At 51.5% G+C, this 14300-nt stretch overlaps 1 protein-coding gene across 1 annotated transcript in view; it reads right to left on the bottom strand.

Annotated features, from left to right (window-relative positions):
• The window catches only part of Phc2 (polyhomeotic homolog 2), a 102742-nt gene that overhangs the window by 35387 nt on the left and 53055 nt on the right, over positions 1–14300 (bottom strand). The window contains 5 exon segments of the mRNA XM_021232689.2: positions 9264–9576; positions 10531–10617; positions 12148–12312; positions 12734–12811; positions 13899–14060. Coding sequence (XP_021088348.1) covers positions 9264–9576; positions 10531–10617; positions 12148–12312; positions 12734–12811; positions 13899–14060 — 805 coding nt within the window.

Consider the following 14300-nt stretch of genomic DNA (forward strand, 5'->3'; position numbering starts at 1 on the left):
TCCTGTCCTTGCTCATTAACTTCTTGGACTAACCTTCAGTAACCCTAAATGACCTACTTGTGCCATAAACGGCACGCTGCTGTGTGTGTGTCTTTGGGGCCCCAGCTGCAATGCCTCCATTTGCTGGAATGTGCTCCTTCTGCTTCAGTGACCTCTGGTTTCAGGGTTCTGGATCAGGCTCAGCTTCCATTTTCTCCATTTGCCAGGATCCATAGTTATCGGTGTTTTTAGATGCTTCTTCTGTTAGATCCATTGTGAGGTAACAATGCTTTGCTTAACTATGCATTTCACCAATTCTTAAGCATGGATCACCTTCCCTCAACTTTAGCATCTCCAAATAAGGATGCGTAGCAAAGTGATGTCAACTGCATGAGTGTTTCCTTCTAAGAGTCAGCGAAGGTGCAACTTTCAATCACATGTGTCTTCAGTGCAATTAAATTTTGGGGGAACACTTTTATGTACATATGCCTCATCTTTCCAGCCAGACGAAATGTTTTTTGAGTTGAAGACAGACCTTACTACTAGCTAAAAAGCCATGTTTTAAAAGATGAGTTTCTAGCCAGGTGGTGGTGGCACACCTTTAATCCCAGAAGGTGGATCTCTGTGAGTTCTAGGCCAGCCTGGTCTACAGAGAAAGTTCCAGAACAACCTCCAAAAACAATACAGAGAAACCCTGTCTCGAAAAAACAAACAAAAACAATAAAACCAAAAACCAAACAAACAAAAAAGATGAGTTTCTTTTACCTTCAGCATAGTCCAACAGAATATTCTACATCTGTATAGTACTCAGAGACTATCTGCTGCCAGTCATAGTAAGATCAATTCATCCCTGCCCTCTTTAAGGCTATCCCAATTCAGTCTGGGGTTACTGAAGGGAGGCTTTTATCCCTGGAACCATGGTACCAGAAGAAACCATACCCTACTCCCTACAGCCAGGGTGGGGCACATCTGTGAAATGTAAATGCATAGTAACCTCTGAACCTGTACAATTTCTTCCTATGCACTTGCTGGGAAGTCCATTCCTTCTGAGAAACCCAACTGGTTGGTTCCATGAGACATCAGCCACACTTTGGCAAGTCTCACTAGGCCTTTCTATTATGGCATAGGGGCGTGGTGATGCTGGTGGTGGGAGAGGGACACACAAGACGGAATTGGAATTGCAAGCCTGGCAGGGCCTCTAACGATCAGGTTCCAGGTCAAAGCAGAGACCCCCGGGGAATATCCAGCTTCCTGGCTTCTCCCCTGACCTAGCTTCGCCTCCTTGGAATCCGACCAGGCCAGTTCACTGCTTCTAAACCAGTTAATTGGTAGTGACAAGAAAAGCAAGGTCTCCTAGGCAGAAGGGAGTCTGTGAGGAGTCACCACATGACCCCTCACCCCTGGTTGTATCTACTGCCAAGGTTTGTCAACAACAGACTTGTGTCGTCTCAAGGCTCCAAGTATGCAGGAGACTGCCTGCCACCCTCAAAGTGTCCCACTGCAGTCTGCAGGCTGGCATCTGCCCTTGCTTGTCTAGGTGTCCAGAACCTAAGATAGTGGGGTCACACCATCAAGGTAGGATCATGGGAGAGAAATGACATTTTTTTTTTTTTTGGTTTTTACGAGACAGGGTTTCTCTGTATTGTTTCAGAGGCTATCGGTCCAGCCCGGCCTCGAACTCACAGAGATCCGCCTGCCTCTGCCTCCGGAGTGCTGGGATTAAAGGCATGCGCCACCACCGCTCGGCGACATCTTTTTCTTAACCACTGTATTTCAAGATTTAGAAAGTTAACATAAACTTCCACCATTCATTCACTGAACAAGCATTTTCTGAGCATCTACTACAGACCAAACACATGGTTCCTAAAATGGAAATCCAGTAAAGAACACTCTCATGAGATGGTTGCCAGGCAGTCCACAAAACACTATGCCTCATGGGGCTCACCAAAAAGTGCCCCTTAGGTAGCAAGCCTGTTTTTATACCTGGGTGCCTCCTACAAGCAATTTCCTTCCTTCCCCTCCCTTTTCAAACTGCTGCTGATGCAAGCCTGGAGGGAATGCATCACTGGAAACTGATGTATTGCTTAAGGTGTGCTTGGGAGCCGAGAGTCCCTACCTACTTGTGGAATGGCACTCTCTGAGGCCAGATGGGTTGGTAGTCACAGACTCTCTGTAGTCTGGCAAATGTGACAGGAGAGAAGTTGAGAATATGAAGAACACAAGCGTGAGGACTCAGCTTTGGAAGGACACAGGCAACTTCCCAGAAGATGGGTTTAGCACAATTAAGCTTTCGGAAGATGATGGCAAGAGGATGAGCACTGGGGAGGCCTAGCTAGGCACACTGGGGACCTGCAAGCAGCTCTACACAGCTGAAGCCCAGGGTATCGGTGGGAAGAAGCCCAGAAGAGGAGGCATCCTCAGTGTGGGTCTAACTGAGGTAGCACTTCCAGTGACTGCTCATCTCCTGAGAGGCCTGTGTGACCTAGCTTTCAGGACTAAAGCTGACTGCAGAGCAGGCAGCTCCTCTCCACATGAGTAGCCCGGGACACTCTTTCTAGATGGATCTTAAGCAATACATGAATTTCCAGTGATTCGTTCCATTCCCTCCAGGATTGGGTCAGCAGCAGTTTGTGAAGGACGAGAATGGAGAGAAACCCCCCATAAGAGGTAATCAGGTATAAAAGCAGGATTGCCACCAAGAGACACTTTTGGTGGGCTCCATGTCCTCAGGTCTCTTTGGGAGCTATATGACGAGACCACCAAATGCCTGTGTACACGTCTCCTTGCTAAACAGCTGGAGCATTAGAAGAAAATCTGGTATTTTTACCTCACCTACCCTTGGCAGAAGATACAATGCAGGGCAGCTCCCATCATGAAGTTTAGAGTCAGATTTGGGATGGAAATTTGGCTCTGCCACCTATAAGCTATGCAACCTTAGATAAATTGCTTAACCTCTGTGGATCTTGACTTCCTATTCTGCCAATGTTGATAAATATCATATAGGGTAGGTATTAGTATCAAATAGAGTATTATATTTAAACCACATTAAAAATCGCTTTTTTTTTGCTCAAAGCTTGGCACATAGTAAGTAGATACTAAATACTCTCTGTTGTCTCTATATTGCTTTGAATATTCCAACTGTTTTTATAATTTGAATTTCATTTATTCCTCACATTGAGCCTATGAGCAGTGTTCTCATTTTACAAACAAGAATGGAGAGGAGTTTCCAGTGACATCCCCCATGCAGAAGGTTGAGTTTTCCGAAGTTGACAGATAAGGCATGGTTCTTGCATATAAAGGGTGCCTAAGATGCCAAGGCTGAGGAAAGAACATGTCAGCAAGCATGCATGAGCACAGCGAGCCCATGAATGCTCACCACAGGCTGCTGAGAACTTTGAAAGTGACCCTGGAGAGGCAATGAAAAGGGTATGCTATACAGAGGCTGGTGGCGAAAGTACATGACAGATAGACAAGCGGAGTCAGTCCCAGAGGGGTGGGGGCGGGAGAAGAGACAAGAGTGTAGCAGCCAGCTGGTATAAGAAATCCATTGTAAGCATGGCAGTGGGTAGGGTCTCAAAGGTTCCATTGTCAGAGTTGGCCCATCAGCACTCATCAACATGTCACATAGTAGGTCTTATTATGGGATAGTTGGTCCTACGATGGAATGGGGATTCTACATGGACAGGTAGGCAAGTAAAGGTAATGTGAAGATATCTGAAGAGAAAGGGGACTACGGTATGTAAGCAAAGGCTGTGAGTAGCATGTCCTGCAGACCACCATCCCATCAGCTGGCTTTGAGCAAAACAGAAAGCCAGTTGAGGAAATGAGGTTGCCAAGCTGGGTAGCAGAGGGTGAGACAACTGATGTATGTGGTGAGCTTTCTTTGTGTGGGTCACTCAGGACTGGGGTGTCCCTCAGTGCTGGCTGAGGCAGCTCCCGTGCCTGAAAAATTTCATTTTCAAAGCATAGCTCAGAGTTCCACAACCTCTCATAGAATTTCAGCTCTGGTTCAGCTCCATAACTCCCTTAGTTTGGCATAGAGGTGGGCGGGCACACACACACACACACACACACACACACATACACACACACACACACACGTCAAATGAATGCCGCAACCGGTTCTCTCTCTTTGGCACGCAAACACCCATGTGTACACACACATGCAGGTCTTGAGTGTGCACACATTCACGTCCACCCTGCAGTGAAGGATGTCAAGCAAAGCGCGATCCTGCTTCACCGATAACTGACGTGTTCTGGGTTTCCCCTGAGCCTAAGAAGAGTTTTCACAATCTAAATTTGGTTCCATGGTGGACAGTTGAAATAACTTTCAAGGTCAGGTCTATGATTTTTAACATCAAAGTCACTGGCATTTGGATCTGCAGCTGCATATGGGTTCACCTGCAGCTTAGCTCTTTCAGGGACAGTGTGACCCCCTAACTTGGTGGCTGCTTTGGGAGGGAAATACAGTACCCAAGAATCCTTGAAGCAGAGAGCATCACTGTGCCCGGCTTATCACAGATGGGAGTCTCCCAATCTCCTCGCCCTGACACAAACCCCTTCTGTGATAAACAAGACAGCTCTGTGGCAGGCCTGCCCATCAGAAGACCCTCTCTGAGCCAAGACCTGGGGCCGGCTGAGGAGAGCAAACAAAGGCCTGGCATCTGGAGCTACAACTGAGCGAAAGGGGCCCAGGGTCTTCAGGGCCCAACGACCCCCTTTCATAACAGAGCACCCCTCTTGGTCAGCAACTTTCTCCTCACCTTTGGCCCCCATTTATCATCTAGAATGATGACTCAAAGGACCAAGCCTCCTAGTTTGAACATCGGCCAGGCTCCTTTGGGTATTGGTTGCCCCACAGGCCGGACCCATTGGGCCCTTTTGCCCGTTCTCTCTTGCCCTCCATGCTCCAGTCCTCCCAGCCCCGAGAAGGGCAAGGCCAGACCCTTTGCCTTCCTTCCGAGGCCCAACATCTTAGGCTCTACTCTCCTGCCCTGCCTCCCCTCCCCCATCCACCCTCTTTCAGGGCATAAGGGACCTTTTCTATTTGCACAGCCTAAAGAAGCTGGTTGCCAAGGTGACAGGAGCAGGAACAGCAGGGAGCTTGCCATGGGGGAGGGGCTTTGCCCCCAAACAGCTGTCAGTGGGAGCAGTCCCAGCTGGGGCAGGAGGGCTTGTCTCTCTGGAGGAAACGCCCCAGGGAAGACACATTCCTCTTTGCTACCCCGCGCCCCCCCCAAGTCTCCACTGCCTACCTTCCTCCTGAGGCAGCCAGCCAGCAATAAAAAATGCTGGCAGCTCCCTCCCTCTCCAGTGCACAGGGCTCTCTCACAAGCACAAGCATGCCTGCTTGGCTCTCCCTCATTCGCCCCTTCCTCACTGAAGCACAGTGGGTTGGCTGGGCAGAAGGCCAGCAGTCACCTCTGCCTGAGGAACTGTGTAGTCTGACAGGTGCCGCTCTGCTCTGCCCCCACCCCCATCAGGTTAAAAGAATTATTTCAGTCTTTTTGTTCCACAGGCCCAGAGAGGCCCAGTGGCTCCTAAGCCTCCCCCAGCTGCCCTCCTTTTGGGAGGTGGGAGTTGAGGGTGGGGAGGCTTAGGAGGGGAAGGGGCGGGAGGGAGAGAAAGGAAGAATGGGCCAGACAGTGGGAGGCAGGAACAATGCCAAGCCCACTGATCTGTGTCTCTGGGGAGAGCCTCTTTGTATTCCTCAGCACACAGCTGCTCCACGGAAAGTTCTGTGGGGCCACCGGGCTTCACTCTGCACCACAACCCACTGTCAGGGTTAGGCCACACCCAGGCCTCTGGCCCTCAAACCCTGTCCTTCCCTATCCTTTACCTGTCCAGGGCTCAAGAATGGAGAGCTGGCCATGAGACTCTGCAAAACCCAAACAGTCTTGGAACCCCAGGCTCTTTGAGCTTTGGGTTGGGGAGCGGAAGGGCCAAGGGGCCCAGTGCACTGTAAGAGACTGGAGCTTGATGACAGAGGGTGGGGAGCTGAGGACAGTGGACGGGTGTGGAGTTGGGTCCCGTCCTGCACTGACCACTGAGTGACTTCAAGGGCTGTTTGTAGGAAGTTCTTGGGGGAAACCTCCCTGGGCCTCAGCTTTCCCATCTACAGTACTGGGAAGTGGCATGCTCAGACTACCTAGTATGTTCTCTAACACACGTCACACTGTCCCTGAGTATCTGTCCCCTCTGTCCAACTTCCTGAAAGTCCAAGATGCCAGCAGCCTGGGAGATGCTCAGGTCTTCCTTGTCTTGAACTTGGGACTGGTTTCAATTTAGAGAGAAGCTATCCTTTGGCCTGGGCAGGAATAGGATTCCCAAGGTCCTGGGTCCTGAGATTGCTCCAGCTGTGGAGCTTACAAGTGGGGCTTTGACCCTCCCCTCAAGGCGCAGGGATCCTTTTGGAAAAGCAGGTGGGAAGATTGTTAGAGCCAGAGGTGACGGCTAACTCCAAGGAAACTGTTTCCTGGACACACAGAGCTGATGCACATCTGAGGCTGTGGCAGCCTGCACAAAGCTTGCACAGGTTCAAGCCAGACAGGACAGGTTCGAGCCAGATAGGTCCTAGTGATGAAAGGGGAAGTTGACATGGGCTCCCACTCCCAGCCAAGAAGCTATCCGCAACTAAGGCCAATGGCAAAGGAAGTGCCAGTTTTCAATTGGCATCTCACGGGGTGTATTAACCACACTTTAGGGTTAGGCCCCATGCCCAAGAATAGTAGGCCAACACAAAATAAAGTCAACATATTTTTGTGGATTTTTTTTACCTTATTTTGCTTTGTTTGGGAATTTTTTTGTCTTATTGGTCTTTGGCTTATATATTTTGGGGTCCACTTTTTGTTTTTGTTGTTGTTTTTTTGTTTTGTTTTGTTTTCCAAGACAGGGTTTCCATGTGTAACTTTGGAGTCTGTCCTGGCACTCACTCTGTAGACCAGGCTGGCCTCAAACTTACAGAGATCTGCCTGCCTCTGCCTCCCTAGTGCTGGGATTAAAGGTTGGTTTCCATTTTTGATGCATTTCTTGTTCTTTTGAGGGGTGGTTGGTTTTGCTTGTTTTTTTTTTAAGGGAGAGAGAAAAGTTGGGTGTGTTGAGGGGTGGGGAGAAATTGGGGGAGAGGAAAAGATGATCAATATATTGTTTGAAAATTTTTTTCAATAATTTTTTTTAATGTAGTTGAAATTCAAAAGAAGAGAAGGTGTTAACTCTGCCTCAGGAGTAGCCGCCTGCCTGGGTGCTATGTGACACGCGCACTCATTAAAAATATCTGCCAGGCACAGCTCTCCTTGCTTCTCTCTGGCCTGTCTTGTCTCTTGTTCCTCTTTCCTGACCTGCCTGTCTGTCATCTGCCTGCCTGCCTCTCTCATGTCCCCTCTCCGACATGGCCTTTTGCTCCCCTCTCCCCAATAAACCTCTTGCACTAACTCTGTTGCACAGGGTGTGCTTGCTTAGTGGCATACTTTGGCAGGGCCGGCCAAAAGGAACCCAGTTTGCCTTTCTTTTCATTTTATTCTTGCAGGAGATGCTTTGGGGCCCTGGTTCCAACATGTGTGGTTCCCTATAGTCTGGCCCTCCAGAATCTGTTTCTTTTGCCATCAAAGAACACAGCTGGGGTGGTGTGGCAAAAAGCAGCCCAGTAGGAGAAGACTGGGAACTCTGCAGGGGGTACCCTCCTCAGCTCAGCCAGGAACTGTGCAAGGCCATCAACCTGTCCATTGTCCTAGGTGATTTCTGAAGTTTCCAAAAGGTGGAGAAATGCCTCACACTCCTGTGACTGGCCCAGGCTTCCTTCTGGCCTGCTGGACCACTTTAGTGGGGCATGCCAGCACATACCTGTAACCCAGTATGCATGAGGCCTACACAGGAAGATCAGATGTTCCAGACTGGCCTGTGCTACATAAAAAGACTCAGGTGCTGCTCTGTCTGAGAGACAGCACCTCAGACCCATCCTGCCAGGCTGTGAGTGGCCGTCTGTGCCTGCTGCACCTACATTGGATTAAAACCCTGAATGGATTTGCTGGTGTCTTCAGCTCCTTTATTTTATTTTATTATTTTTCTGAGACAGGGTTTCTCTGTATTGTTTTGGAGCCTGTCTTGGAACTTGCTCTATAGACCAGACTGGCCTTGAACTCACAGAGATCCACCTACCTCTGCCTCCCGAGTGCTGGGATTAAAGGCGTGCGCCACCATCGCCCAGTTTAGCTCCTTCCTTTTGACTGTACACTCTCTTATGTAAGAAATCATACTTTGACCTATTTTTTTTCCTTTTTGGTGACAGTGGGTATCAAAGTCATATTCTATGTAAGTGTTGTATCATCAAGTGACACCCCAGACCTGACCACTTTAGTTTTAGTCTAATGACACATTCTCAGGAAAAATTTAAAAACCACATGGATTCTGTTGGATTCTAGGTGGCATGGGTGAAGATGAGGGATGTGGCTTTCTCAAGAAGTTGACCACAGGCACGGTCTTTAGTCCAATCAGTGTGGTCCTTGCTATACATACTATTGTGGTCGAACAGTTTGCGCTTGTTTCTTAGCCTGGAAAGTCTGCTTCCAGGCTTTTGGCAGATTTTCTTATTAAAGACTGGTTGTAATAGTCAGTGCTGGGAGAGTCAATGGGCAGGGAAGGGGGCTAGCCTAAGAACACCCACTCATTCCCATCTGCAGCGTGCCCCACAGACAATCAGCTAACTTGTTTTTTAATCTTCCAGATTTAATCTCAAGTGTGGGGATCCCTGGTAAGCCTTTCCCAGCTCCCCTCTTCCAGGCAGGGTGGTCCTGCCACACTCCCTCAGTGCTCAGAGCTCAGACACAGAACTGACCACAGCGCTACCTTCTTTGGTCTCCCTGGCCTGGGCACACTCAGAAGAGGCAACGTGCTTAGCACATATTAGCCAGCTGAGGTCTGCTGAAGGATGAGAAAGTCAACTTCCTGTGTCCCTTCTGCCCATGTGGCTCTCACAACTCTGGTCAGCCACATCCCTTTCGCTAACTTTGGGAATCTCAAAATAGTCCAGTCTCCACCCAGTCAGGGCTAAGACTGTGACTGGCTCCCAGAGCTGGGGTTGTGTCACTGAGGAGAAGGTCTGGTTCATCTTAAAGGATGTGGTTTCTTCCTTAAAGTCAGACTAAGTGCAAAATGGAGCCTGGGGTTGGCAAACGCTCCGGGATTGGGAGGTGACAGCGAGAGACTGGTGCCCTACTACACACACGGGAAGGAAGGTTTGGAAGGTCCTCCTGATCCACAACCCAGATTTCATCTTCCTGGGGCCTTACCTGGCGCAATGAGGGGGTGAGCAGCCACAGCAGGAATTGTCCGGCCAAGCCCAGGCCGGCCCTCCACGCTCCCTGACACGTTGCTGCCACCATCTCCTTTCTTGAGTGGCTCCATCATGCTGTCAGTTATACCAGGCTTGGCCCCTGCAGGGGAACCCTGAGCCGTGTTCCTGCCCTGTGGTGGGGCAGGTAGAAGCTGGCTACTGCTGGCTGTGGGTTTCAGGGCCAAGCTGGGCAGGACAGGCTGGGTGGGGGTAGGGCCCGAGGCTGCTGCTGGTGGTGTCTGCTGTGTCCGTAGGGTCAGGTTCTGTACCTGAAAAAGAGGGGCCTATGAGAGTCCAGAGAATGCAGGCAGGAGCAATACCAACACACAAGTAAGAGGGAGTTAGGGTGGGCCCAGGACTAGCCAAACACGCGAGGGGGTTGTAAAAGAAGAGACAGAGACAGAAAAACAGGCTGCAGACAGAGAAGCACATGGGGTGGGGTAGTTAGGGGCTGAAGGAGGAACCAGGAGCAGGTGGAGTTTGTAAAGAACACAAGCAGTATGGCTGATGGTCAGAACTGAGTTCTGCCCGGCTGGAGCAGACGGGCTCGGAGACCAGCATCATCCCTCCTGTTTCTTTCCCTTCTCCCGATACCATCAGAACTGGCTGCATACCACTAAGGTGAGGCATGGTATGGAAAAAGCCAGGACAAAAATGACAGGCAAGCAAAGGATCAGCTTGTCCTCACAACTAGGTTAACGCCAGGCACTCCAGAGACAGCTGTATATTGACACAACCCAGTCCCTGGTGCCCTCTGCTGGACATATAGAGGCGGTGCAGGACTCATAACCTAGCGTCTCCAGCCCTTGAACTTGGAGATGGGGTGGGGAGATGGAGTAAAAGGAGTGTTCTCAGCTCCCCACAGGCTTCTCACACACAATAGCATCCACGTGCTGCAGCAGAAGGCAGGGTGCCAGGACCCATCCTGTTCCTTCTCTCAGTGTGTCCCTGCCCCCAATACTCACCCCTCAGCTGGCTGAGGACCGCCTCAGCACACTGCCCTCTGCTGTCTAACTATATTCAGAGGGGCCAGGGCGAAGTCAAGAGGTGCCGAGACCAGTTGGATGGGAACTAGAGAGTGAGTCCGGTTTTGTTTTGTTTTTTTAATCTGCGTCCTAGACCACTCCCACCACCGCCAGCACACCCAGGCTACCTGTAGCCCGCCTCCTACCCCTCTAAGAGCTGCCCACCTCCCCTCCCTCCCACAAGCCCGGGATCCTCACCTGGGCAGGGGTAGGGGGCCGAGCGGGGGAGCCAGTGCCGAGCTCAGGCTGTACAGTAGCGACGGTGGCCGTGGGCGTGAAGATGAGCTGAGGGGACAAAGGAACAGTGCGGCCTAGGCTCCTAGCTACCTGCACCAAGTTACCTGGCTGGGCCTGGAATCACAGGAAGCGAGGCACCTTTTACCCTGCCCAGTGTGGGTTCAGCCACAGGGTAGAGCAGTTCAGCCAGGGAACAGAAGTGAACACAGCCAGGCAAGCAGGACACGAAGCCACGAGAGGGCAGGATGCCCAGGGAAACTGGACATCTTAAAAGGCTTGGGTGTGATGGACCAAGCCAGGCAGGGAGGGGGTAGGGTGCAGGAGCCAGGACCTCATTTGGAGGGACTCTGAATGTTCCCAGGACACCTTCAAGTTGCTGTCTCTTCAACATCCCGGGAGTAGGAAACGTGGGTGGCAGCTGTTACAGGCCCTTTCCAAGTCTAAGCTACCTCGGACCCCAGGCAGGACTACATCAGAACAAGCTTCTCTCAAATCAGACATGTACAGTGGTTACTTGCCAGTCAAGCTTTGACTCAGCAGGGGTGGGGAGGGGAGTCTAGAAGCATCAGAGGAAAGAGATGGCCTGGAGCTATGGTGACTGCACCTCATCTGGAGGGGTGCAGGTGATAGCCATCACTGGCTGGCACCTGGACCTCTGTGTGGCCATCTCTGAATGCTGCGGATAAGCTGGTGTCTGGGCATGGGGCCTTCCATTCAGCTCATTTCGGCTGTGTTTATTCTGCTCTTAGGGGACAGCAGATGGGCATCAGGACCCCCGTGGGGCATTGAGTAAAGTGGAGTGTGGCTGCCAGTTGTCTGGAGACTTGGAAGTCCATCAAATGCTGTCTGAGGCATTGCCTGGGAAGGGCAAAGTGCCTGCAGGGACAAGCTCAAAACCAGAAAGTAATGTGAGGGAATGAGACCGGAAGAGCTCTGAGTGAGATGCTCCGCCATAACAGAAGAGGCAGGGAGGAAGTGCACTGCCTTCAGAATGATGTATCTAGGGGTGAAGGAGAGAGCTCCCTCTTCGGCCTGGGGAGCATGAGCCAGCACTTGTCAATCACAGCCCATCACGGCTATGTGGTTGCTTCTCAGTCTCCTGTTGTCAGACCTAAGGACCCCTTAGGGGCAGATACTAAGGCACAATTCCAGGCATGCCTATTCCAGCCCTGGTGTGTTCTGCACAAATAAGCTCACCTTGTCCTAACTAGAACGGGGCAAGCTGAGGGGCCCCAAGCTAGAGGACTGTCACAGGAGCCAGCCCACCTCTGTGGAGCAGCTAGAATCTGCCTCCTCATCTCTGAGTTCTAGGCACCATCTGGGCACACATCCTGCACTGTCTACCTAGATAGTTCTGAAGGGGAGGGGAGGGAGACACCGTGGGTGACGTTCCCTGGCTCCATCTTGGACCTGACCTTTCCTGACCCTATGGTCTCCCACTCTGCCTTTGGGCTTCTTCCATCCCCTTCCTCATGCTCCTGGTTCCCAGCATTCTCTGCTCCCTCCTCTAACTTCCCAGCTACCTTTCCTGACTGTGTCCCCGCCATCCGGGACCACACCCAGGCTGTGCATACTCACCATCTGTGCTCTGAGGTACATCTGTGCTTGGCTGGCAGTCAAGGCAGGAGAGGATGTGTTGCCCAAGAGCACAGCCTGCTGGGTAAGGCCCGAGGCTGTGGCTGAATTGACACTCTGTGCCCGGTTGATGAGCTGGGCTGTTGCAGGGGCTGCTGCCAGATTGAGCTGATGAGAAGGGTGTACACATTAGGAAACAGGAGGCCAGGGGCGCACAGTGTCCCCTCTATGTCTTGCCTCCCTCTCTCTTCTGTTCTATGGCCTATGCAGCATCCTTTAGAACCAACTCCTGCCCTAGGCTCTGGGTGGCTCCTCTAACTCTGCCCCGTGGCTGGCTTGGTTGCACAGCTTCAGGGAGGACCCTATGGTGCTAGCGGAGTTAGCAACAGAGCCTTGGCATTAGGAAGATGCTAATATCGGAGTTACAAAGAGCACGTGACTTTTTTTCCCTGACAAAAGCAACAAATTACAGCTGTGACCCTACATGGCTGAGAAGTCCCCTCAATTAAATCCAGGAGATAGGGCGCATCTTAGGCAGGAGCCAGTCTATGGGTATGGGCTCTGCCTGCCATTCCCATGTCCTACTCACTGAAGGAGATTGGGTGGGAGTCTGTGAGGACACACTGCTGCCGGAAGTACTTCCTTGTCTGTTGGCCACCAGGCTTGCCTGGAAAAAAACAAACTCTGGTCACTAGTGTCTTAGTCATTCATGGGCCCTTATTTTCCAGGAAGAGCTCTGGACAGTGGTCAGAAGAGCAGCCCCTAGGTCCTAACCCTGTTTCCCTTTCTTTTTTTTTAAGGTTTTATTTATTTATTATGTATACAATCTTCTGGCTACATGCCAGCAGAGGGAACCAGATTTCATTCAAGGTGGCTGTGAGCCACCATGTGGTTTCTGGGAACTCAGGACCTCTGGAAGAGCAGTCAGTGCTCTTAACCGCTGAGCCATCTCTCCAGCCCCCCTGTTTCCCTTTCTACCTAGGCCTTCAGTGTGGTCCTGACCTCTTCTCTCACAAACCATCAGTAATAACCACATCTACCCGGAGGAGCCTCTGAGAGCACGGGCACCCTGGCAGTCAGTCATCCCCACTGCCCAGCAACCAACTCTAGCTCTCTCTGGCCATTCACCCCGCCCACTCCACCCCTGAGGTCCACAGCACCACACGAGAGTTTTGCGCATTGGCATGCGCAACCTGTCTCTCTTCTCCGGCCAACTGCTTCTAGGGCTGAAGTGTCAGCCTCAGCGTTACTCTGGCAGAGAGAGCTTCCCTGACCGTGTTGATGCCCTTGCTCTCTTTGCAGCATAGATAAAGGGCTTGCTTTCTTGCACCAAGGACACAGGGTCCACAGCACACTTGCCTGGCATTAATATCACACACAGAAGGTGCATAAAACACTGTGTCAGGTGAAGGAACGAGTCCCTCAGTGAACACGGGTCTCCCTCAATAGAAGGGGTAGAATGAGAGCATCAGCAGATAGGAAGGCTTGCTGGGTAAGTCACTGAACGGCTCACCTAGCACTTCCTGGGTTAGCAGGTGAGAACCCCGATGGTCCACTCACCAGCATAGGCCTTGGTGTCTGTTTCTCACCTGCTAAAGGACACATGACCACAGTACCTGTTTCTTGGGGGCTTTGTGGGGACTCTGAGAGGAACTGGGGGGCAAGGCGACATGACTTGTTTCCTCTCGTATCACTTCCATATTACAGTCTAGATTTCCAAAGAGTCTGGGGACCCGGGCAAGCCTGTCACTCACCTGCTGCACCGCTGCCAGGCTCTGGAGCTGCGCGCTGCTGAGGTGGTGTTGCTGCTGCAAGGCCGCTGTCTGCAGCATGAGGTGCTGCTGCTGTGCAGCGTACATCTGCTGCAGGTACTGTGCTGCCGTGCTGGGCTGCCTGTGCAGGGCCTGCTGGATAACCTGACAATAAGGGACAGGGGACAGGAGTGTCAACTGGCCACATGATGTGTCCTCTCTGCATTGCAGTCATGCCTCCTCAACCCCAGCTGCCCAGAGAAAGACCCCGCAGCACTCCCAGGCAGGACAGAGCCATTCTCGGAGTTTTACACCTGCCTGTCTCTTCTGCTGGACACCATCTCAAGCTCCTGCCTGACAGGGGTGCTCTGCCTCAGGTGCCAGTACCCCACTGCCCAGCCCAGC

The sequence above is a fragment of the Mesocricetus auratus genome, unplaced genomic scaffold (genome assembly GCF_017639785.1).
Source record: "Mesocricetus auratus isolate SY011 unplaced genomic scaffold, BCM_Maur_2.0 Super-Scaffold_100014, whole genome shotgun sequence".
Lineage (NCBI taxonomy): Eukaryota > Metazoa > Chordata > Mammalia > Rodentia > Cricetidae > Mesocricetus > Mesocricetus auratus.